Genomic DNA, 26,950 nt, shown 5'->3' with positions numbered 1-26,950 from the left:
GCTATCTTTAAAAATGAGAAGCATGGCTTTTATATTGAGATTAACAAAAGGATACGATTCATAACAATATTCTTGTGGGAAAGGAGTAAATTGGGAATTATCAGTGATGTGGAGCAACTGGCTATTTTGGTAATTCCTTGCTCAATTTCTTCCGAAGAGACATGCAATGTGTATTAAATATTGGCTTAACTACAATATTTTCAAACCTATGACTAATAACCCGTGGCTGTTTTTCTATTAAAGTTGAAGTACTCTCTTCCTTAAAATTGTCTCCATCCATCATTTAGCAGCGAGAGCTCCTGTAAACAAACAGCAGAGCGAAAACACCGGCACTCCACCTTGGAACCCCGTGTTTACCACCGGCTGTATATCCTTCGCTGGCTCTGTTTGAAAATATCCCCGCATATACAAACAACTGTGTCTGTGTGTGCATGAACCACGAGGGTCTGCTGTGCATGAGTGCAAAATCGAAAACTAGACATATAGGAATAAAGACAATATCGACAATTGTGGAAATCGTGTTTGAGTGCGTTTGTAAACAGCGCGTAGCTGCGCAATCAACCAGGCGGCTGCGTCTGTGGGGTCCGACTTTAAAGCGGGGTGACAAAGCTGAGTGGTAATCAGGTTTACCTGCAGTAATGAGGGATTAGGGAAGTCGGATGCCTTCTGATGCTGCAGCTATGTAATTGTATATGTAGCAAAGAGCTTCACTCATCTAAAATGTGAGACACGTTCAGAGACAGAGAGACAGCTGCTCAGAGATCTGATCAAGGTCAAGTTTGCAAATCTCGGACTTGTGCGTGTGAGTGAATGGGAGTTTTTGAGTTTGTCTTTTTGAGAGTGTACAAAAACAGTAAATAACAGATTGGGAAACTGCCTCGCTAATTTGTATTCAGTTCAGCCATCCAAGAACGCGCTGTAGGCATTTGAAAAAAGGCACAATAGCGCAGGAAAGTCGAGCACTCTCACAACTGGCTGGGTGAGTCACTTGCGGCTTCAAAACAACCGTGTACCACCCACCAACCTTTTAAAAAGAGGAAGGACATACACTTGCTTTCATAACCGCAGAAGGAGAGTGAAAAGCATCCCTCGCAGCTGCAAGTGTGCGTCGTACACAAAGAAATCCCTCGGCTGGACCGAGAGAAGTAAAAGCTCCCGAAGGACAAATGTCCTGAGTTACATGATGTCTCTGTCTGGGATGGACTGAATGGATGTGAGGCTAAAGGAAGAGATGCTTGCTGCTACATGGTGACAATGTCATGCTGCATATCCTAATGAATGAAATATCTTTTTGATAAACTAATTTGCTTTTATTGATTAGGATAACTATTGTCTGGTAATAAAATAAAACATGTATGAGTCGCTGTTTTTTGGAAAAGTGTCCCTCGAGTTAAAAATAAAATAAGAAATGTACATACACACATAAACACCTCTTCATGTGTATGTTTCCACTGCATTAGTCTGGGCTAGGTGTAAGTCTGACACAATGAAGCTAGGATAACAATCTTTTAACTTAAGGACTTTAGTTCCCTTCATGTTGTGATGAGACTGAAAATCACATACCGTTGCCCCGGTAACATGTGGTTTTTAAGAAAGATTATAATTTCAACATTTTTGTCAGCCTTCATGCTGCTTTAAAGTAAACATTAACACAGTGCTTGTTTCTTTGTGCGTTCTCCTGAAGTGATCAATTTGAATCAGAACGAATGAAACAGTAATGTGTTCAAGATGTGTTTAAGTCATTAAATCAGCACGTGCTTTAAATGAGTTTGTCTAAATGATCCATTATATGAATTAACTCATTAACACTGGCATTGAGTTTATAACTAATCAATTAATGAAATTGCTCAATTCGTATTTCATACAAAAATGTCAGAAACGGCTGTACCCCCTCCTAAAATTAGAAAAGGTCCCACTTTTCACTGTTTTTCATTATAATAAACTGAATATATTTATATTTCTTTACTGAGGAAACATTGTATTGAACTTTGACTTTCAGAAACTGAAATGGAAATGTTTCACACATGTTTACAATGTATAGACTAAACAATTAATTATTAAAACAAGCTGCAGATGAATCGATATGTAAAAGAACATTAGCTGCAGCCCTACAACAAAATGCATTTATTACCGTTATAAAATAAATACTTGGACATACAGTAGTCCACAAACCATCTGATACAACAAATCACACCTATACTTTAACAGAATATCTAATGGAAAAAGTAACGCAGGGTAGAAAAGGCAATACAGAACATTTAAGCAACTGACCAACATTGCCATTAGAGTCTTAGTATGTGGGGTAAAAACTGTTGTGTGATATGTGTGTGACGTTTCTATGTGTATGTACGACATGATAATGTTCATAATGTCCACCTATTGTGGAAAACTATCAATAGGTCCGCTTGGGTCCTTGCACATCTGTCAGTTCTCTTCTTCCATGTTATCATCAAGGCTCTGACCAAACAACACTGACTTTTTTTTTTGTTCCCTGATTTTTAACCCATGAGAAACATTCTTCCTTCCTCCGCAGATCAAAGAGGGCTGAGTCAGGCGCCGGGGGCCGGATCAATTATCCCGGGCAGGCATTTCCACTGTCCTCTCTTTCTGACACACCAGACAAATCTGGGCCCTATCAAAGGCCGAAGGGGCCATCAGCCAGCCAAGCTATTTTCCTCCGTTTTACTTTACCTTCCACTGCTCATTTTCTTTTCCCCAGCTATTATCCCTTTACCCCATTTCACATGATCCTTTCCATCTAGCTTCCTTCCATTCTTTCAACCTTTAATCCAGCTTCACACCATTTCTTGGTTGAGCTTATCATTGTATGCCCTTTCCATCGCCTATTATAACAGTATTGTGCTTTCCACTATATTTCCTTTCTCCCCGTTCCCTCACTCAAACGATTATGACAAATGTCACCTTGTGAAATCCCTAGCTGGCAGCTGCTTCCCTAAAGTCACACAGCTGTGCTGGAAAATAAAGCATTTTTCTTTCATTCTCGTTTGCCATATTAGACGGAGGCATCCCTCACGAAGAAAGGGGTAAATTAGTTTAGCTATTCTGCCTGTATGGACCTTTAGGAATGTGTTTTTAAATGGCTCAGCCCATTTGCTACAACATAAGCACCTGTGATGTAATTGCCGACAATTCAAAAACCGTAAGGTTATTTTATACTACATTTCATATTTAAAATTGACTGGGAAACCAATATGTCATTAAGATAAATTGGAAGAGGTATGGTTTGAAATAAAACGTTAAAGATATTAAACACTCTTTTGAAAACAGTCAGTTCTAGTAAATGGACTAAAGCAAGACACTAGTATGGTCCTTCCATGTATAAAACATTTTATTAAAATGCTTTTTTTATTTCATAAAGAGCTTTAACTGAGTACTCCTGCCATCCTGGAGTTGAATGGACCCAAAATAAACTCACTAGTGATACTAGAGACTGTTCAACAAGAACAAATGAAAGTGCTTATAGGAGCTTTTTTGTGACAATGGATATAAAAAGGCCAGACAAGCCTTTTGTACTTAAAAAAAAACAAGCCAGCTCTGTCATTCAGTCTGACCCTCGAGATTAAGAGGCCAGTTCACTGAGAATATTTTGTATTTTTGAGTCATGGTCATGTATTTTTGAGGTAAATTAATCAAGAAATGTGAGAGAACAGGTTAAGAAATAATCAGTATTATTATTATTGATGAGAAAACGACAAAGGATAATGAAGAAAATCCACTCGGGTGCCGGAGAAAGAAGACAACATATCTTGTATACAACTGTCCTTTCCACAGAAAAGCAAACCATCTAAAACACTGCATTATCTAGTTTAGATTCAAGTCGTCTTCTCAAATTATTTACGAAACGGCTTACATTTCCACAAGAAGGAATGTACAGAATGTGATCTGGGGTTGGAACGAAATGATCTGCTAAAACAAAACACATAACTCAAAAATTCAGAAATAGAAATTCTCTAAAGTGTAATTCAGTGAGCGCAGGTCCAACACAGACATAATGTGGAAGAATGCTAAATGAGGAAGACAGCCTGATGAGACGCAGTGCTGTGAGTCATCATTCCTATTAGATATTTCAGGGTCGTGTTCATGCATGTTTAATGTGTTCACGATTTTCTCTTTATCCTTTAATGATTTAAAAAGAAAAATCCTTACCAGTTTCTCCTTGAAGACCATCTGTCTGAGCCACTTGAAATCCAGTGGTTTGAAAGCGGAAAAAACAAAAAGGGAGTCTTTTTCATAGTTGTCGCTCTTCTGGATCGCTCCCTCTGGATAGGTAATCCTAATGGTGGTTTTGGTCCCCACGTCTTTGCTGTAACCTTTTACCGGGGCTTCATTCAACCTGCCAGCACAACAAAACAATGTCTTAGTGACTGGGATTTGGGTTAAAAAAGCCCATGACACAGAAGTTAAGCACCTGCGATGTTTTCTCTTTTTATTTATCAACTGTTGTTCATTCACATATTGGTAAAGTGTTGCCTTGTTGTATAGTAGGGATGCTCCGATCGCCAATTTTGGGGCCGATCGCCGGAATCAGTATCGGCCGATCGCCGATCCGATCGAGTGGGCGGGGCCTATGGGGATCTTCCATTTAAAGTGATGTTTAAAACTCAGTTAATGGGGCTCATTCACTGGCGCTTCCACAAACAATCAACATAATTATTACATTCAAATGAAGTACATTATTCAAGTTTACATTAACTTTGGATAATAACACGGGAGAAATGAGCGGAAGCGCTCTCTTTTCCTCTCTCCCCCTCTCTCTCTCTCTCCTGACAGCCCGTCAGTATCTCATGCAGCTCACTGATCCAGTAATGAGCGACCCGACAGTGAGTAATAAATATATTTATAACTAGTTTAGCTTGTTCCAGAGGTAGATAAAATAGCTAAGTGTGTTAGGTCTAACTCTTGTGTGTTCTGCTCCGCTCACCGGTCCGTCACAGCGGGCGGAGCTGCAGGATTTCTGCTTCACACACACGTTGCATACCGCTATTTTATAGTCTTTTTCGGACACCTTAAAATACTGCCAGACTAGTGAAGCCATTTTGGCGAGCTTGTTTTGCCGCGCACAGAGAAAAGTGTCATGTATTTTACGTCATGATTTTACGTCATGCGGTCGGCATGTTTAGAGAGCACCGATCGATCGGCAGAGAGTGAGTATCGGCCGATATCGATCGGCGGCCGATCAATCGGAGCATCCCTATTGTATAGTGTTTCCACAATGTGTATGGCGACAAATTGCATTTTTTTGACCATTCTGCTATAGAAAGTAAGCCAAGTAGGTTAATACGTACAAGGAATTTCCCTTGATGTATATGGTGCATACATAAACACAGTTAAACTAGATCAATTGTAAGAAAACGACCAAAATATGAATCAATTATACGAAAATATTAAAAAAAAACAATTATAACATTCAAATATAGAGAAATATTTACATAAAATATAGTTATACCTAAAAACTACGTACAACATAATATGACAACATACTCGGGATAATAAAATAAAATGTGGAATATTAAACGAAAAGCGGAAAGCTGTGTAAAGGAATTAGCTTCGATGTATATGGTGCAAACATAAACACAGTTAAAGATCAAGTGTAAGAAAAACGACACAAAAGTAAAACAATTATACAAAATATATATTTTTTTTTAAATGATAACACTAGAATATAGAGAAATATTACAAAAATTACGTACAGTATGATATGACTCGGAAAAATATAATAAAATGTGCAGTATTGTAACGAAATGTGGAAAGCTGGGTAGCTTTATGTGCAAATGTGCAAAATATTCTGAGGGTTGTGCATGACTGACAGTATCAAAATAAACAAGATATATCATAATAATAATAAATACAGTATATATAATATATATTCTCACCTCACTACGACATCGTATTCATCTATACGGGAGCCCAGAGACTTGTTGAACAGGATTCCCCCGTTGCCCACAATGATGCATCTTTTACAGCTGAGACTGCAGGGAAGCAAGGTCAGACGTTAGTAACATAAATAAGTGATGGATAGACAAAACAGGACTGTTCTGCTGATGTTGGGTGAGCAGCAAAAATTACCTGTCCAGATACTCCCCGAGTCCGTAATATTTTGTGGCAGTGAGAATGCTGTCTATGACTCTCTCTGCAGAGGATAGGAAAAAAGGAGCATCCATGGTGAGAGGACAATTCAGATAACATGTCACCTTCAGTTCTTACATGAGCGTGCCAAATATAAATACTTAAACAGGTCATTTCTTTCTCCGCAGCAGTCTGTGTATTTTTATATCGGTGGATAATTGCTTTCTTGGCAATGAATTGGAGACTTGGTACAACTAATGCCAAATTCAGGTGTTACCTTAAGCACTCCTTATGGACTTTAATAATGAAATGAGAAGAAGACAAGTGAGGGAATGTCTCCTTGCCAAGGACTTTGACATACCACTAGAAATAAAGCAATCTAGGTGGTCTGAAGACCTTTGGAGGAGAGAACACCTCTCTCCGTTTATTCAGTCACAGATAAGGAGCGACCCATCAGCACCACAGAAGTAGTGATGATGGGATGATGGAGAGAAGAAAGCTGTTGTGTTCTTGAGGGGAGTGGATCTGGTAGAAACAGACATACAGGGTTTGGGATGGTATGCGTGTGTGTGTAGAAACTCTCCCATAAAAGCACTCAGGGAGGAATGCTGTTTTCAAACAAGCACATTCTCCTGGTTAAGTGGGCGATGTGGAGCTCGTCTCCCTGCGCGGCCAGCACCCCTCTGATCGCAGGGTGAGAATCGCGGATGTTTAGCCATAGCGCGAATTCCTGCCATGTTCTACAGGGCATGCTGCTCGACTCATGCTTCCTGTATTAGATATTATATTTATTTCTCCCCCCCTCCTGACCATTTTTAGGCCGAGCCAAGTCTCTGGGCTCCCGTACTTTCATCATCGCGACGTCCAAAATGTGCAGAATCCATTACAGTTGTTACTATCTTTGTTCCAAGTTACGTTTGCAGTTATGCGGAAGCACCAAAGAAGGGTTGCAGGGTATATGCAGGAATCCTGAAGTCAAATGTAATACCTTTTAAGACAATTTTTAAGACCCTTTCAATACATTTTAAGACCTCATCGCCACTTCGAGTTTTAACCGGTTACATTGGCGACACACTTTACCTCACATTTACTATATACAGTATTGATTGTCCTTCCTCTTTATCTTCCAACCATTTGGACGCAAACTTGCATTTCCCCATAACGATGTTGTTCAACAACCGGCGTAAACGGAGCTTCGCGCGCTATCAAGCAGTGAGCGTGCGATGTCCTGTTCAGATGACGTCAAATCCAACGGGATGCCATAAATAAACTACACAGAATCACACTACACACCTACGCAATGATGACATACAGGCAAACTGTAGAATACAACCTCTTTGGACAATTTATATACTTATTGAAAACAAGCTACAACATGTAATACCTTGGAAAATGCCGTTTAATACTTTTTAATAGCCTTAATTTTCGCTAAATTTATTTTTCAACTTTTAATACTTTTTAAGACCCCGCGGACCCCCTGGGTTGTCTTTTGATTTAATTATAGCAGTTAATCATCCGTCCTTTATTTTTCGTTGTATATTTAAGTACAATGACAATAAAGGTTTTCTATTCCAATCAATTCTATTCTATTTATTGCATGAAAAGAAATCTACCTGTGTCACATTTAATAAAAGTTAAAAGGCATTTTTATGGCTCTCTCTACTTCACTTAATATAATCACCATATAGCACATAGTCTGCAAAGGGGGCCAAGAGAAACAGAAAAAGTGAGAGTCAAGGCAGAGTGAGAACGAGAGAGTTTGGACTGAGGCCTCAGAGCAGTTTGTGAGACATATTGCAGCCCCATTCACCCGGGCTAACGATCCTAATGATTAACCTGCCGAGGAGAGGAGAGCAGAGCAACAGCCCATTGTTTGGATGTGGTGTCGATGTCTGGCATCAAGCATCACCCCGAACAGCATAAACACACGCCGAGGACCACACCTGGATCCAAGCGGGTGAAAAGTGAAAAATCACAATGGGCAGGACTCTCTTCCAGAGGACGACATGGAAGCTAATTGTTATAAGTACCCGGGGTAAACATTTCAGCGAAGTATGTCTCCTGGTAGAGCCGAAGACGAATGGCTGTAGGTTCAGACTTTGGTCCAACAAGGAACTCTTGAAATGGCAAAAATCTTTAGTGGTAACAGTGGAAGGTAGGAAGCATCTTGTGACACATAAACACAGACACATTGTTGGGAAGAGCGTAGTCTAAACAATAGAAAAGAATATTGTGATGATAGCGAGAGATATTTGTCAGAGCTGCTCTTTGGTAGACTTTTTACTCAGCATCAACTGCCATGGTTAAAAATGGGAAACATCTATAATTTGACTGTGGTGCGTTGACTCGTTTATCAAAGATAATGATAACTAAATCTTGAAACATATCTGTAGGGACCAAAGTGGTACAGTCTTTATTTGAACTTTGTACGTCGAAAAACGTTAAATAAAATATGGTAGCACTTTTCAACATCTTTCTGGCAACATGTTGCATCCTTACTAATGTTGTTTGGGACTTCAGTTTGGGGGAAATTGAGACTGAAACAATCGCGTCCACAGTGAAAACCCAATTGCCCAGAAATATGATTCATCAATCTGCTGAATAATTTAAGAGAAACTGTTATTGAAAAGACATTTAGGTTCAATACTCAAGGCTCAGGGCCCTGCTGAAATTAAGCAAATGTGTTGTTTTTTGTGGTGACTATTTCATATATTTAACAGTGGTTTTATGAATGTACTCATAGACTTGTGCACCTGCTCTTGTCTCATGTTACAAAAAAGAAAAAGCAGTGCAATAACATCAAACTCCTATAATTATTAATCAAAATAAATAAAACATTGCACTCAACAACTGCTAGAAGGAAATAATGCATAAAGGCTTATTTCCGTTAGCTAAATCTCTTTAGCCAAATGTTGATTTTCTCCAAATATATTGAGTCAATTCCTTTATCTGTATAATCCTTTGGGTGCTGATTATTATTTTTTTATTTACTAAAGTTCTCTTTGGATGAAATTCGGAAAGAGATATCATTTGGTTTCATTTTACACAAAGTAACAAAACCAAAATAACAGTTGGTGCAAAATATAGCCTATTACTCAAACTGACTGTTCAGTGGCTGACTGGCATCCTGCAGAGCTGACGTTATTTTCTTTCTCTGAGACCGAATCAAAACAGCTTTAATGTTGATGATGTGGTTGATGCAAGCCAAAGATACCTCATGGCAAAATAAAAAGTAAAAATAAACCTCCCGTCCACCTCCGCCACTCCATGTTCCCAATTTGGAATCCTTTGTGGCGTTCTATTCAGGATCCACACGTATCCTCTCTCCACATGAGTACCGCTAAAAGGGAAACCCCAGTGCCATGGCAGTCCGTGGAGAAAACAGAAACCAGGTGTAACACTCACACAGGGTGTGCTCTTTTGATAGCAACTCAAACTGTGTGTGTGTCTGTGTGTGTTCATGTGACAGCGGAGAACTTGCACAGAGCACAAAGGTAACATTCACTGTACCTTCTAAGTATTGGAAAATATGTGACGGAGCATGTCACTGAAGTCCGTTTAATGTTATCTCTTCAGTTCCCATGGCATTGTGTGCTGGTTTGATATCTGAAGTGCTGGAGTGTGTTAAGGTCAGGGAACAAGTACATGCAGTGTGTGTGGAAACATTAAAGCTGGAGTGTTGGGAGACGTACGTGTTCCCTGGTCCAAAGATAGAATTCATCTAAGAAACAAATGAATATCACTAAGGGCCATATATTTTACACTTTATTAAGAGAACTTAAGATTTACGTCAGAAGGTTATAGAACCAGCAGAGCCAGAGTTTGAGGCTTATAACTGTCCAAAGTAAAACATCCATTTAATATAATATATAGCAAGTTAGTTTAAAGGTGAGCAACATTTGAAAGGTTAGTGAAATGTATCTGACATCTTCAATAAACAGCTATAGACTATTGCACTAACTCTGCTACTAACTCAAAAAACTGAAGGTCCTGATTGAGATTATTTAGCTGAAGAGTCGATCAGATTGTTTGTCTAGTTTAAAGAAGAGTCTCCACTGTCACTTCATTACTGAATAAAAAAAAACGCAGTCCACTCAGACCAAGAGGTGTTACAGAGACATGTTTCTTATCACTCAAAAGTGATGTTTGATCAAGACAGACACCAGCTGCAGAAATGACATTAACTAAAGAACATTACGAAATGAATGTGCCTGCTGCCTATCTGTTTTCCATTGCTCTTCGCTAATAAAAAAGCGTGAGGACAGCTAAAAGGCTTGACATGAGAAAGGCTAGCATCAGGTTTTTACAATTCTGAGTACTTAGCCAACCAGGAATTGGATCCAAAATTCAATACAATAACACATGGATACTGCAAATATTAGAAAATTCCTTGCACTGTTTAGCCATTTCATCTGAAATCTCAGCTTTCAAAAACAAACCCTGTCCCATTTCTTTTTCGTGATGGCATACATTTGGCAAATACTGCATGTGAGTTAAATTACACTGTAATGGATGACATGTCTCACTTACTCTTAATTTATGATAAGGCAGAGTAACAAACTGAAACCTTAGGCAGATTATATTCTGCCAAAAGCATCAGCCCTGCAACGATGACAAATAATGAAAATTGCTAGGTGGTGACACTAGCATTCCAAGCAGCTGAACCATCAGCGTGAAACCTCGGGGAGAGTTTAAAAAGAGCAGGTATTTGGACAAAATAACCAGCTTGATTTCATACTTCTGAATAGCTACTCACAATCTTTTCAAAGAAGCAACAAAATGAATTTCAGTGGGAACATTAGACTATAGAAAACCTGCCTCATAAGAGACGTTCACAGTTTGTTTAAGAGTCTCAGAATTTACAATGACGACAAGTAGATAGAGTAGGGGAAGCCAGCTGATGAATAAGGATACGGGAACAAGGTTAGCAGCCCTTACTTAAATACAAATATTGGACTTGTTTGATAAAACTGTAAATCATCTGGGCAATATTAAAAACACACAAATCTGGGCTTGGTGCCAACTCAATCAGATGTTTTATTACTCTGAGATGCCAGGCATCGCAGGCACAACATACTGTAACACGCAGCCGATGTCAAACTCCTGTATCAAAACTTCTGAGCTTTTAAGCATGCACACTGGATCAAATCTAATACTAGTAATTTTATTGTATAGGCAACATCCTTTGAGGCATTGTTAAAAAAATACAGTAGATAGTACAGTAGATATCACAAACAGAAGGTAACAGATAGCAAGAACCATTCTTACCTTGTGTTTTGAATCCAAACGGAGGTAAGTAATTGCTGACTTTTGCAAGAAGTTTGAAGTTTCGATCAAGAAACATGGGTGCTGGTTTCATGAACCTGCAAAGAGACGCAGGAAAGGAAGGAGAAGGAGAAAGGGAAGTTATTATTTTTTGTTGTGCGTTCCCTCGCATACCTTTGCTCCTCTTTATGAAACCAGCTCCACCTTGAACAGTAGCTATATTGACTGTGGCAAAGTTTAAGCCATAAAATGATACATTAAATCCCTTGTTCCACTGTCATTGATCGAATGGCATCCCCACCTTTCCTGCTAAAGTCATAAAAACAACTGTGTGTGTGTGTGTGTGTGTGTGTGTGTGTGTGTGTGTGTGTGCGCACATGAGTAAAAAAAAGCTCAAGAACTGAGCGGAGGAGTGACAGAGAGTTGCTGCAGTGCATCACCCATCAACATAACCTCTCCACCCAGGCCTTAATCACAGCTGACACTTGGTTTCAATAAATCTGCTGGGACAACATACTCCTGCCAGAATGCTTTTCCTCAAATGATTTGAGCCGAGACTGTTTATACAAACTGAATGTGAGTGTTCGAAGTGAGGTTTGTTTTCACTCATGACAAAGAACAGGCAAGTTAAACTGCTGCCACATTAAAAAACTAATTGAGTTTTATATTCAAAAACACGTCTGTAACTGTGTTCTTAACGCCCCATGAAAGGCTACTTCCAGCAATGCCTCTTCCTCATCCTGTGTGTCTGTATAAGTGCGTGTGTGTCCCTCTTTGATTCATTTCAGTTCAAAATCAAAATAATCAATTTCCTCTTAGTCACGCCTGCGACCCGAATACTGGGCTACGTGCCACTTCTGCAAGTGTGGCTCCAGGATGAATGTGTGTTTTTATGACCTGCTGTAAAGCTGGAGGGGGGGGGGGGGGGGGGGGGGTGGGGGGGGGGGGAGACAGCCTCTTCCGTTGTCTCTTTTCTAACGTTAACATGCATAAAGCTCTTTGCCTTTCCTTGTCAGACCTAAATAATCAATCAGGAGACACACAGAAAAGACAATGCTAGGCGCCTCAGAGACATCTATTGAGCTGGTTTTCATTATTTTGTTTATAATAGAAGACAGTTGCACAGAGATTAGCTGAACCCAGACCAGCAGAGACATAATAATTGCACACACGCGAACATACTCGCATGGCGGTTCTTTCTAACACCAACCATAAATTAAGACTTCTTATGCAATAACAATGCGATGGCATTTCTAACTGGAATCAGGACGGGTCACACTCCCTTGTTTCTCAGCAGGAATCATGGATAGCTCGTTCCCATAATACCTCCATGGGTTTACAAGAAATACATGGAGCTGTGAATGACCAAACACGGTCGACATTATTGGGAAGCCTTCTGGTTAGCTTAAAGCTCTTCCGAGCACCCTAATCGGTCCTTGATACCCTCATCATCCTCCAGGTTTAAAGTATCAAAGTAGAGAGATGACAAGGGGAGAGGGCGTTATCTCCTCCTCACATCACCCAACAGGGGCACAACCGCTCAGAGACGTCTGTCCTGCCAAAACAAATGGAGATTCATTTAACCCAAGACTTTTGAGGCCAGAAGTGGCTATAAATAACACAGGACCGCTGCAAGTCACTGAGCCCTGACTGACAGTCAGTCACTGACATCCTGACAGAGCAGAGAGACAGGGGGCTGCCTGTTGTTGGATCAAAAGAGAGGGCTCCCAAAACAGCCAACAGGCACGGACACATTGTGCTCATTTCCTTTGCTAGGTCTATCTCTCACGGGCAATATTTTCATAACCGTGCCTCTTCCAGTTCACTGCCAACACTTGATTTAGGGCTTCAATACAAACAGTTTTGGGTAAAGCAGAGGGGAGGGGAGGTGTGGAAAATAAATTGGATTCTGCAGGGCAGAGGGCTTCAGAGAAGACAAACATGGAGGAAGCAGGAGATGATTAGAGGGAGGGCCATAAGCGGACCTCACTGCGAGAGGTTAAGTAGGTTTTTTCTAACGGCTGAACTCTGGGCCACACCTATTTAAACAAAATGCTAACAAGGACTTTTAAATTGTTTTGGCCATGTAAACATACAATGCAGACGGAGTGAACAAACAAGATGTTAATTGGTTGACTCCTTTTCACACAGGACGTGATTAATCACAAACTGCTCGGGTTGTGTAGGTTCTACCATACACTAACACTCGTTCGTACAAACACATACATACACACCAAGCGCTGCATTAATTGTGCTCATTGACCTATGTGTGACTGGGTTGAAGGTGGTGGTAATCAGCGGGCTCCCAGTGGAGGCTCGTTGTTGTGCAGAACTTTGATCCGACACGTGCGGCTGATTAGAGGAAGTCATTAAGAGGGAGGACATTGTTAACATGTAGCCTCTCGTATAGGTAGAGGGCAGTCCACTAATGGCGCATTTCCACTGCAGTGCGTAGCACGGTTTAAGCGTGCCGTGCCAAACCCGGCCCGTTTTTTGTTGCGTTTCCACTAGGGGTAGTTCCGGCTAACGGGTACTGTTTCACAGTTTTTCTGGCTCTCCAAAATCCAGGTTCTTTCCGGGCTAACAACCGGGCTAAGTATGCTAAACTAGAGAGAGAATCGCTGGCAAGGGGGCTACAACTACAACAAAATGAACATATTTTACCGTGATTTAATTGTAATACACGTTTCAAAATGATGCCGAAGTAACAACATACTGATACCGGTTAGTAAAAACCATGAATTAATGCTTTGACAAGTCTGCAGACCAGAGGAGAGGGGTCTGCCTGCAGGCCTCCACTCTCAGGACAGTTCCGGTGCAGGCTCCACTCTCAGGACACCTCCACTCTCAGTACAGGAAGTGACGATTCTGACGAACGCGTTTTTTTCCCCGCCCCCCGAAGGACTCGTCTGATGGAAGTTTTCAAATCACAATGGAGACTCATCACGGAGGTGATGAGTCTGCTCACCATGCACTTTGGGTCGGCCTTGGTCAAGCCCTTTTGTCCCCCCCAGCCTGGTTCTCGTAAAAGTTGACTTAGCCATTTTTCGCTCAAATGACACCATGGAGGAATGTAACGGGGGTTGACAGGGGACTCTGCCCGCCTCACAAGTGCCTATTTTCGGACACTTTTTTTCACTTTTCCCCGGTTTTATTAATTTTTCTTTTTTTGGCTATTTCACCCGGTTCCTTCTTCCGGGGACACTGCACGGTCTCGGGTGTCCCCCCACGGCCTGTGTCCAGCCGTTTCCACCCCCACTCATCCATATATTAACGGATTTTGACAATTTTGGTTGCATTTTTCTCCTCTCCTCTCACTGATCGAATGGCAAACGCGACCCACCATCGGAGGGCCTCCACCGGCCCGGCCTAGTGCCGGTGCTCTGGCGGTCGGTTCCTCCGAACTGCGGGTTCGACTCTGATGGCCGGGAGGGTGTGCTGCGTTGGGGTGGGGGACTCCCCCCACTCTGAGTGTCTCTTCCTTCCCGGGCCGGCCGATATGAAGCGTGACCAAGATGCACCGTCTGACTCAAGGGTCCCACCACGGGTCCCGCAGCGGTGCACCCGGCAAAAAAGGTTGTTTCTCGAACCCTCCAATGTTGTCTAGCGTGTCTTTGCGGAGGGAGCCTCATCTGAAGCGCAAATGCGGCGCACCTACAGTGTACGCGCGCCACAGTTTGGCCGCTGCGAGGCTCCACTAGCACCACCCCCCGGCGACGCTCGCGACACAGAGGGCCTCATCATATAACTTTGCGTGGGTCCACAAGGGCCTGAGCGGGTGTAACTAAAATACAAGATGTCGTTATTTATATATAAATATATATATCTATATATATATAGATATATCTATATATATATATATATATATATATATATATATATATATATATATATATATATATATATATATATCTATATATATATATATATATATATATATAGATATAATAAGTGTTTATAAGTATAATAAACTGGCCCCGGTAATGGTACAAATCTCAACCTGTCGTACAATGGACAGCTTCCCCCCCCCATCTATGTATATACTCGCATTTTAGACTCTGTTACTAACTGTATATCTGTAGACTTGGTATGTCTTAAATGTCCGGTTAGGATGTATTAGAACGAAATCTAAAATGAAAATTGTAAATAAGCCATCTGTATGTAAAAAACCACCTGTATGTAAATTGTAAATAAGCCATCTGTATGTCAAATATGTCTTATATGTCTTAAATGATATGATGAATTGGAAATGGGGGACCCTGATGTAAACAAGACGAAAGTCTTTCTCTGGTCTGCATCCCCTTAACAATTGTATGTTTTGAGTTGTACTGTACTGTACCCAATATACAAGCTGTTAATAAACTTTTCAATCAATTCAATCAATCAAGTCGGTGCGATTTTATTTTGTATTAGCGTGCATTTCCTGTTCGGAAAGTGGTGCTGTCCTGAGAGTAAACAATACAAGGTGTCCCTATTTATATATATATATATATATACACACATATGTATATAATAAGTGTCAGTACGATTTTATTTTGTATTTGCGTGCATTTTCTGTTCGGAAAGTGGCGCTGTACTGATAATGGCGATTTTATTTTGTAATTCTTAGCGTGCATGCACTTCTTGTCCTGAGAGTGGAGGTATCCTGAGAGTGGAGGTGTCCTGAGAGTGGAGGTGTCCTGAGACTGGCGCCTGCAGGCAGGCTCCCATGGACAAGACGGCAGGCGAAAAACCTTTTAAAATGCGTGTTTTCTGAATGGAGATCGGCTAAGCTAACGCAGTATATGCTCCGACCGTCCACACTCACAACAACGGCCTATACAGACATAAATAAACCAGCGACTGTATTCGCCATGACACAGACACTCTGTGGTTTGTACTTGTTTAACTTTTGTCTAGTTTCTGAACAGATATGAGGAGCTGTGAGCTTGAGTGCTAACAGCTAACGGCTGATGTTGGTTTTCTGTGGTTCGCATTGAAGATGACGTCACGGCTCCGCCTACACTGCGTTACTATAGTTACTGCCCCAGCTACTAAACTGTAATGGAAACGCAGCATAAAGTGAGCCTGGCCTACCAAGCAAGCCCCCAGGAAGTGCACCGGACTCTGATGAAAATATTCGTTGTGTCCAAACGGCGGTACTACAATTTCCGTATCAGTCCGTGACGTCACTGGACCCAGAAAGACTTTTCCCCATTGACTAACATTGGGAAAGAAACGTCTGTAAATCAGCGGATAATATTTTTTAAACTAAATAAACTACCCAGTATGAACTATTTTATAGCCCTTATTATAATCATTAGGTCCTTAAAGTTGTAAAATGCACTAAAAGCCGAATCTAGATTTAATTTCTGTCTCCATTCATTCTACTGAGCCGAGAGTGGGAGCTCGGGGGGCGCCGGGGCTTAAGGGGCGCATGCTCTGTGAGCGCACATACGGGTTCTTCAGCTCTGAAAGCTAGGCATGATGGGTAATCTGTGACATTTCGCCCTCTCAAAAGTTGGGCCATTTTGTCTTCCTGCGCCAATGAGCAGCTCTCATAGGAAAGAACGAGACCCCGCCTCCGACGCTGTATCCAGTTCTTATTATACATCCATGGGCCTAACTATACCGTACTAAGCCGTGCGAGGCCCTGGCGCATTTCCACTGCTTTCAGTCTTGTTGAGCAGCACATTATAGCTGACAGTGCACGGCTGAGGGTGATGTTTTTAAGTTGGTTTGTCAATGAATTTGATATATACTGAATATATAATGCCATACGGTTTGAATAGACTAACTTAAGACTTTGAGATCAACTTATTTTAAGAGAATATTAGGCCAGAATATCAAACAGGCAGGGAGACAAAGCCATATGTAAAGAAAAGTGAAAAGGAAAATATTCTTTACTTTATTTTGTATAGCTATGAGCGTAATTTTTCATCCTCAATCAATAGATAAATCCGTTCAATACTAATTCTAAGAAATTAGTCAAATCCTATAACTAATTCTGTACTGGCTTTGACATACTATTGTTCAGCAATGCTGTAAATCGCCCCTCTACTAGCTTAGCCCCTGCTGGGACAATGCTCTATAGATTGAGCTGTTTGGTGGCAAGTAGTGGAAAATAGAAAACTCAAAAAAGCCAATGACATCAGAAAAGGGTCGATGAGGGTTGCGTGGACTGTGTGGTTTGTGTAGCAGGAAGCTGGTGATGAGTCAGGACAGGAAGTTGGTCGGTGCCGTTCATGAAGAAAGCCTCGAAGGCTGTCCGCTGCGATATGAGAAGGATGGGAGATCTTGTCCTCGTGTGACAAAAGTGCTTTTGTTTAACAACGGGGTCACAAGAACACAGTCAGGGTTTTGTCGCGGGGGAGAAGATGATAGAAACATGATAAAAACTGGGGAAGATTGGAGAGGAATGTGTGGGTTTCTCTGTGTCTGACTCAAAACCCTTAAGGCCAAGTTGGCTTGAGGAGTGACATCATGCTTCTTGGTATGTCCGACAGTTTTAGCTTTTTCTACGCTTTCAACCAATTAGAATGATTACTGTGTGAAGCTTGTGATTGTATGTGAAGTTCTTAGAGCAAGTTTAAAGAAAGGATCCAAATCTATCTCCACACTGTTATGCAAGCAAAAATCCTTCTCACTTAGGATAGATGGTGGTCATCTTGGCTGCTGCGTATCCCGGCTTGCACGCTCCTTCGCTGAGGTTGCCATACTTGTACGCCAACTCCTGTGGCCTGCACATTAAAAGAACAGAGGGAGCGATTAATCAGACACATCGTGATAACTGATTATCAATTACACTGACGTATATCTAAGCCCCAAAAAACGGAGCTTGTCAAACAACGTGCTCAAGAGAAAAACGGGTGGTTTAGGAAGTTGGAGGGCTCAGCATCACCTGTGTGTGGCAGGACAAAGCAGAGGGGCCTTGTTCAAATAATCACACAGGCGGTGCTAAAGCTAGAACCTCCCGATTACTAGCATGATCATTAATAACCTGGTGAAGGCCATGAATCTAGTTCAAATAAACAGGGAGAAGGGGGAGAGTCCCAAGTCAGGGCACTGTGTGAGGCCTTCCCGCTTTTAAATTGAATTGTCTTTTTGCCGCTTTTAATTGAATATTTATGCACTGTAACTTTCATTCATGTATTTTATAGCTGTATTATTCTATATTAGCTTGTTTATGTTTATTTTATTTGCTTTTTAATGACTGTTTTTAAAAGCCATTTTGTAGTGATTTCGCTACACTTTTTGTTAAAGCTCTTGCTCTTAATGTTTTTCAATTTAGTAAAGCACTTTGAATTGCCTTTTGTTGAAGTTGCTATATAAATAAATTGCCTTGCAATCAGAGTTGGCAGAGGGCTTGTGCACACATTTGAAACTCTTCTGCACTAAATTAATATTTGTAAGTATGCTACAATAAAGCTTGGCCTTAAGTTGGTATGTGGTTTGTTAGGAATGAAGGCTATCAGCAGGAATTACAACTCACAAAAACGAATAAAGAGTTTTAAGATGGATTGCCCCATTTTACACATGTGCTCTAACGGAGTAATGAATGAGACTGTAGATATAATGTAAGGAGCAGTATTAGATAAACTGAAGCCATGTGAAAACCACCCTAACGTGTGTGCTGACACAGTGCTTACAGTGGATGTGCAGAGTGTGGACAGATGTGCCCTGTGAGAGTCGGGGTGGTGAGGGGAGCATTACGATTGTTGCCTGCATGCTAATGGAAGGGCTGGAGAGAGGGCCTTATCGTGGCAGTTTAGAGCCAGAGTGTCAAACCAATTCATGGAATTATACACATATCAACAGACACGCTGACACAATGACAGCTGGGTAATGACTCAACGTAGCATGTTCTCAGCCTGACAAACCACAGCCGGTTTGGAATAAAAAGGGGAAAAAGACCAACCACATCTCAATTCCCACAAATCTTCCTATGTATTACTCAGAGCACAAATTAAGCGTGTGCATTTGTCACCAGGTTTTGGTTAGAACACCAATGAACTGATGTATGTTTATTTAAAAAAAACTAAAGATTCATTGGTTGAAGGTTTACGTTTTCATGTTTCCAATCGATCAACTAGAAGTGGCATGAATAAGTATTCAGTGGAGCAAGCTGTTAAACAAATCCAAAGTAATGGAGTCAAAGTGCAACTGGGGATTCAACTGCTCTAAATATATTAGGTGATAAATATACCATATTTGAAATGGCAGAAATGTTTTCTAGAAAGACATGTACTCACAGTTTTGTGTCCAGCTGCAGCAGAAAGCCCTGCTTATCATACACTGGAAAAGACAGACAGAGATAGAAATTATCGCACAGATCTACAAAGATAGAAAGCACGGCATCTGAAAACTGTATATGGTCGGATCATTAGTACTGCTCATCCAATGTACATCGTTTTCAACTATCAGCTCATTGGCTGTAGTTGTAAACAACCTGTGCATCGCTCACAGGGGAAAACAAAATGGCGAATGTAAAAGAAAATAAAGCATTAGAATTAAGGATTTGTGAGGAAAGAAAAACAAGCGCGATTAGGGAGAAGCCAGCCAAAACAATCTGTTGAAAATAAAGTTAGAAAAAAAGAAGTTAGAGATCACCTATAGACAACCAAAGGGGCGGCCAATAGGTGCCTGGTGAAACGTTAAGGTAGAAGACAGAGAAGCACAGAGGTAAATATGTATGGGGAGATTAGAACGTTATTCTCAATGTTATCGATTGAGTATCTATGTCGTGTATTCTATAATGATACTTATAGATCAGAAAAGTGTTAACAAGTTATATGAATTTCTGTCAGTAAAATGCTGTGATTAGCATGACGAAGGCTACGTTTAAGATGGGCATTAGTTGAAAGTAGGAAGAGCGTGGTATTACTCCTGTGGTTGCGGATCTTGTCTTCACAGAGAAGCTGGAGGAGAAAGATAAAGAAAAAGACAATGGGAATGCGTGACGGCTGGTTAGGGAAGGATCCAAGCACTGCCCTGGAGGATTGGGACTTAGCCATAGCAGCCAAGAAGAGTGTGTGTGTGTGTGTGTGTGTGTGTGTGTGTGTGTGTGTGTGTGTGTGTGTGTGTGTGTGTGTGTGTGTGTGTGTGTGTGTGTGTGTGTGTGTGTGTGTGTGTGTGTGTGTGTGTGTGTGTGTGTGTGTGTGTGTGTGTGTGTGTGTGCACTATGTTTCTGTTGAGAAGCATAAAGCAGCCAGAGGGCCAAGCCGAGGCAGCAGCTTGGGAGAAATCAAAGCGGCAGGGTCCTAACCAGTAACACAAATGTTGTTGTGTGGAAACAGTATTATGCATCAAAACGCCTGCAGACTGCTTCACTTGCCAACCATTTTGTTACTGAGCCAGGACAACAGAGGGCAGTGTTGTATCACACTTCATGTGGAGAAAGAGCTGAGCAGATGTTGAGTTCCTCACTAGTAGTCAGAATTGACTTTGAATTTGAAACCCAAATTATTTCCCCTGATAGTAACTGTTGGATGCAAATGACTAGCTTTTCAAGCCAAATGTGGCTGCTGAAGTATCGCAGGGTTTTAAAAGAGGTTCTGTTATTTTCTTTTAAAAAGGTTGCGGGAGAATTAGATGAGTGGGGGTTCGGTTGGTGGGCCTGCAGATGTACCTGAGCCTACTATTCGTCCCCCGGTGATTTCCGTTTCCAACTCTGAAACACAAAATGGTCAGTTAGCACCGTTTGAGCTCAGCCTGTCATGGCAGCAATGGACTTGAAATTAAAGCCAACTGCAAATGTCCGACATTACAGATAAAGAGGAGGAGAAGGTAGAATTAAAAAAGGCAGCCCAGTAGGATTAAAGCTACCAATTGTCAATCTTAATTCAAAGGTGGAAAGCCCAATGAAGGGGAAAATTAAACTCATTGTGTTTTTGAAATTATCATGGCAAACGTATATTGAAAGATTCCAATGAGTGATTGAGCACTAAAATATTTTTGAATTAAAGAAATATATTATAGGAAGATGAAAGTGGTGAGCAATTATAGCCTGCATGGTTGAGTTAGCAGAGATGTTTATTCCAAGAAAAACAATTAAATAATAAAACAGCCCAGTGTAAAGTCACCCGAATCAATTGTTTGACAGTCACCCAGTCATAAACGGGCAGGGTCTCAGTGCCTCTACCTGGAATTCTTTTCACTTCTGCCCCTTTAGTCAGGACTACAGTTGTCTCTTCTGCATCACTCTCTGAAAACAAAAGGGGGTTAAGTCACTGTGGAGATGTGGAAGCAACCATTAACCAAGACCAAAGAACTGAGAATATTATAAAAAAAGCAACAACATCGTCAGCAAAACACAGACTGTGGCATCGCACAAAAACAAATGCACACAAAAGGCAGACAGAGACGAAGGAAACAAAACTTCAAAGGATTAATGCTGATCCTCCAATGTCTGCCATCACAGTAGAGACATTCATGGAGAACTAACAATACAGAGCTTTAAGAATCTAAAAGTATCTCAGAACAACGAGTTTCTCACTTTATTTGGAAAGAAGCTGTGGGAACCGCACTGTCAGACCCACAGCGAATGACTGTGACTTACTCTGAACATCCTAAAAGCCATGATTATTATGGTGAATTAAGATTGTTTTGAAAGTGCTGCATATTTTTACTCTACATCCCCTTTTAGATGAATCATTTTAGTTTCCTTTATCGAATAGATACAAACAAGAGCGTTAGATTCAAACAAAACCCCACACAGGTATTAGAGGGGAAAAAAAACAAAAATGTCTCTCGCTTCAATCAAGACAATCAGAGGACAGCGACCACGTTGTTTATCCAGGATTACATATTGCAAAACTACAAAGCCCAGTCAGAAAACAGAGCAAGAACAAATATGACAGCATTCTTTTATTAAAGGCAGTAAGCACACACCCTCTCCGTGTGAGGGCTTTTGGCAGATCGAGTTCCCCAATTAGGAAGCGTCAAACTCCGTTCCAGCTGAAACTGTATAGGCGTATGCTGACCACAAGAGAAGGCAATCCCTGATGTTGAAAACCAAGCTGGGGTCGGAAATAATTAGAGACTGCTCCCTAAGCAAATTCAGACATCACCACTAATAAAGCCCTGAAAATGACATAAAGGAAAATACTAGAGATTTGTTATAACCAACAACTGGTTTCTTTGTCATAACATCTCTATGAGCAAATTCATTGTTTTACTTTAGTCAAGTGTTTTAAGGCTTAAGTGAAGGGTTGAGCGTTGTGACATGCAGCTTGGCTGGTTGAAGAAATGTAGTTCTCACCCTGCAGGTGTTCATTTCAAGTGCAAACCCCAACCTGAGGTACTGTTACTGTTACTAACCTCAAAGCAATTTCAAGCGACTATTGGGAGGCTCTGAACTCAAACGGAAGTGTGGTGCAACTGCATTGCACAACAACGCTTCTGTCAAAGGTTGAAGATGACAAGTCAAATACAAGTGTTGGCCAATCTGTTTGGAACATCTGTGCAACAACGGGGGACAGTCTGAAAACAACATTTACATGTGTGAACAACTTTTCAACTAACTCTTTAAACTAATGCTTTTCACCCACACTTGAAACATTAACACAATAATAGGACGGTAACAATGATTGCCCTAAGAAATAAAAGATGGACCCAACACAAGGTGAGTATACTACATTATGTTGCCCCTACACCGTCCATATTTCCAAAACACAAAAACCTGTTATCACATGACCAAAATACAATGCTTCGTATGTTGTAACAAGTACATCGTTTTTAAATACAGAGGCTTGAAACTCCATCTGCTCCATAAAAGCCATGAGATGTGGCGGACAATTCTGGCAAATTGCCTGGAAGTAGAACAACAGCAAACATTTTCATATCAGCATTTATCTGGTTAACATGATGACTTTATCTCAGCTATTTTAAACCTATCTCTGTAGCCTCCATCCCTTACAGTATGTATCAATACAGTTCAATAGGGATGCTCCGATCGCCAATTTTGGGGCCGATCGTCGATCGCCGGAATCAGTATCTGCCGATACCGATCGCCGATCCGATCCGATCGAGTGGGCGGGGCCTAAATGGAAGATTTAAACATCACTTTAAATCTTCCATTTAAAGTGATGTTTAAAACTCAGTTAATGGGGCTCATTCACTGGAGCTTCCACAAACAACAATCAACTTAATTATTACATTCAAATTATGTATATTATTCAAGTTTACATTCACTTTGGATAATACCACGGGAGAAATTAGCAAGCGCTCTCTTTTCCTCTCTCTCCCTCTCTCTCTCCCTCTCCTGACAGCCCGTCAGTATCGTCTCATGCAGCTCGCTGATCCAGTAATGTGTGAGGCCGACAGTGAAGAATAAACATATTTATAACTAGTTTAGCTTGTTCCAGAGGTAGATAAAATAGCTAAGTGTGTTAGGTCTAACTCTTGTGTGTTTCGCTCCGCTCACCGGTCCGTCACAGCGGGTGGAGCTGCAGGATTTCTGCTTCACACACACGTTGCATACCGCTATTTTACTGTCTTTTTCGGACACCTTAAAATAATGCCAGACCGGTGAAGCCATTTTGGCGAGCTTATTTTGCCGCGTACAGAGAAAAATGTCATGTATTTTACGTCATGCGATCCGCCCTCGCGATCGGCATGTTTAGAGAGCACCGATCGATCGGTAGAGAGTGAGTATCGGCAGATCTCGATCGGTGACCGATCGATCGGAGCATCCCTACAGTTCAATACTCTATTTAGTGTCCACTAACATATCTCTAACAAGGTCAACAATAATCCATCCCCTGCTGAACTGGAGAACTCGATCAAATCTCTGTGTAATACTCGCAACATGAAAGCGGATCGATGACAACAGTTGTATTGTAATTGCCTTCATTGACCATAAAAATAATCTGGCGGCAAATGAATGTTTGCTTCAATAATAACAACGTTCATGTCTGTGCGGACCGACATCATCGAACTGCTTCTACATCTACATTTTAAATGCACACACAGCAATTGAGCAGGCTGTATTAATGCATTTCATCTTAGGGCTTTAATTATCATTTGAGTTGAATGAGACAGAAAAAAAGCCAGAGAACAAGGCAGATAAGAGGCTCAACAGAAAATGTTGAAATTGTTCACTAAGAGCCCTCCTAGCAGCTACAAATAAGTACAACTAGTAGATAAATATATTTGTTGGGGAAGAGAAGAGGACCATTGTTGAAGAGACAAAGGTAAAGTGGACAGTTGACATCAACACTCCAAGCTTACGAGAGCCAAACACTGCAGCTGATAGAGGAATGACCATGGTCACATGAACCTGCTCTGATATTGACACTCTAGAGCAGAGTCAAAAGATAGCGTAAAACAAACAGACCCAGGGAACACTGAATCTGATCTTTGGTTGAACAAAGATATAGTAAAAGGGAACAGAATTCAGCACTGATCTGATCTATAGTTAGAGGCCCTGATGAAATATGGCCATCACTTTCCTTTTTACCCCAATTTCAATACCCAGATATTTCACCTGGATGTCATACTATAGTGCATCACAATCCTTTGTTTTCTGCTGCAAAGAAGACAGAAACTAAGAGCCCGATGAATAAGCAGATATGACGAACAGGAGATAATCCTCTATATGTTCCATTTGTCTGTGGAGCGGTGACTGAGTCTCTACCATTACAATTCAAGAACGAGGAAAAGAGATCATCCAGATTTGATCCTCTCAGCGCTACAGCGTAGCTTAGCTGACCATGGCAGAGGGTGCGAGAGAGCATCCACATTCTCCTCTTTCTCCTTTGACCTTTTTTAAGCCGAACATCTGGCACCACAGTAAGGGAGAAAGCCAATATTTCCCACTGCAATCAAAGCTCCTCTCCTTTTGCTTTGTGCTATTGAAGCGCAAGTCAGAAAGAAATAAGCCCCATTCTTTTCACATCAAAAGGTGAGTCAAGCTGTTATTAAAATAAACGTACTGCTTCTCATTTCAGTCCCATGCAGGTGACCATACAAGGTTGAAAGCATATCACTTCACTGCTAGGGAGTTATGCATGTTGATCATGCATTAAGAAAAAAATTGAAAGTGTCGCACTCGCAACATAAAACAAGAGCCTAGTTACAGAGACCTTGGTCACAGCTTGAGAAATCTGATTTTTCATTTCAAACCTTTATTTAACCAGATTGTCCCTTGAGATCATAGATCTCTTTTTCAAGGGAGACCTGCAGCAATTAGGTTCCACATGAAACAACATAAAACAATAGAGGATATCATACAACATATTTACAAGCTACATTTACATACTTATCAACATTTACAAAAACCCATAGTTTCAATGAGCATTTCATTTAGACTAGCTTTAAAAACATTCAGAGGAATAAAATTGTTCAGTTTCAATTTTAGCTGTAGACTGTTCCAAACAAGTGGAGCTGCGCACATAAAAGCTGTCTTACCTAAGACAGTCCTTGCTCTTGGCACATGTAACAAGACTACATCATGCGATCTCAGACAATAGCTGCTTGCAACTCTCTGTGTTATCAGTGAACAGATGTAATATGGGAGTTTACCCAACATGGCTTTATAAATAAACGTGTACCAATGACTGAGCCTCCGTACAATAAGTGATGGCAAACCTGCCTTGGTATACAGTGTACAGTGATGTGTGAGTGCTTTACAATTTGTGACAAATCTCAGTGCACTGTGATAGGCGGCATCTAACTTGTTCAGGCAATGGGCAGGTAAAAAGGTCACAGTGACTAGCCTTTTCCTGGCTTCAAATGAGAAACAGGACTTGTTTCTGAAGAAGAAACCTAGTCTAACCCTCAGCTTTTTAAGCAGGTTATTGACCTGAAGTTTAAAAGTGAGACAATCATCAAGCCAGATACCAAGGTATTTGTAACAGGCAACCACTTCAAGTATTATTCCTTGCGCAGTTACAATATCCAAAGCAGTCTCTGGTGTCTTTTTAGCTTTTGAAAAGAGCATTACCTTGGTTTTATCAACATTTAAAAGAAGCTTTAGTTCAGAGAGCTGAGTCTGAATAATGTTAAAAACAGCCTGTAATTTAACAACAGCCTCCTTAATGGAGGGACCTGCACAGTACATAACGGTATCGTCCGCATAAAAATGTAAAGTAGCTTCATCCACATTTTCACCTAAACTGTTGATGTAGATGGAGAATAAAAGTGGACCTAAAACAGAACCTTGGGGAACACCATTAGCAATGTTCAACCACTCAGAAGTGAGCCATATGAACGTACTTTCAGTGGTGCCCTATACAAAAAGAGGAGGCGTTTAAGTGATAAAGACAAATGCTATGTTAGAAAGAAGCAACTATTCAAAAAAAAGTAGAAGTATATAAAAAAAGTTATAAAATAATTAAGTGATATTCAGACAAATTTATGTAAGGCAGTTTTCAAAAGCCATCCCAATGTGGACAAAGTTCATCACATGCTGGAACAGGCATGGGTCAGTTAAAAAAAAACAGGGGGCACAGAAAGAAATGATTTTGTTGTGTATGGAAAACGAGATTTAAACAGCTGTTTCAGGGCGCCCACACATTGTGACATGATTCATCCCTCCTCCTCTACCAACAGTTTGCAATTAAAGAAAGGCTTCTTACTTGAAATAGGCAAACATGTTAAGCACTGACTCATTATTTAA

General features: G+C 40.9%; 1 protein-coding gene across 7 annotated transcripts in view; it reads right to left on the bottom strand.

The window, feature by feature from the left end:
- The window catches only part of st3gal3b (ST3 beta-galactoside alpha-2,3-sialyltransferase 3b), a 56,360-nt gene that overhangs the window by 14,064 nt on the left and 15,346 nt on the right, over positions 1–26,950 (bottom strand). For 5 of the 7 annotated variants that reach the window (XM_034137246.1, XM_034137242.1, XM_034137243.1 and 2 more), the window contains 8 exons: positions 21,473–21,535; positions 20,960–21,001; positions 19,584–19,626; positions 17,979–18,071; positions 11,356–11,450; positions 6,088–6,151; positions 5,895–5,990; positions 4,168–4,354 (listed from right to left, as the gene is read on the bottom strand). In XM_034137246.1, coding sequence (XP_033993137.1) covers positions 4,168–4,354; positions 5,895–5,990; positions 6,088–6,151; positions 11,356–11,450; positions 17,979–18,071; positions 19,584–19,626; positions 20,960–21,001; positions 21,473–21,535 — 683 coding nt within the window. The remainder of the gene's footprint in view (positions 1–4,167; positions 4,355–5,894; positions 5,991–6,087; positions 6,152–11,355; positions 11,451–17,978; positions 18,072–19,583; positions 19,627–20,959; positions 21,002–21,472; positions 21,536–26,950) is intronic. The other 2 variants (XM_034137248.1, XM_034137249.1) reach the window with 2 other exon arrangements.

The sequence above is a fragment of the Trematomus bernacchii genome, unplaced genomic scaffold (assembly GCF_902827165.1).
Source record: "Trematomus bernacchii unplaced genomic scaffold, fTreBer1.1, whole genome shotgun sequence".
NCBI lineage: Eukaryota > Metazoa > Chordata > Actinopteri > Perciformes > Nototheniidae > Trematomus > Trematomus bernacchii.
This window is presented reverse-complemented; position numbering and strand designations above follow the sequence as displayed.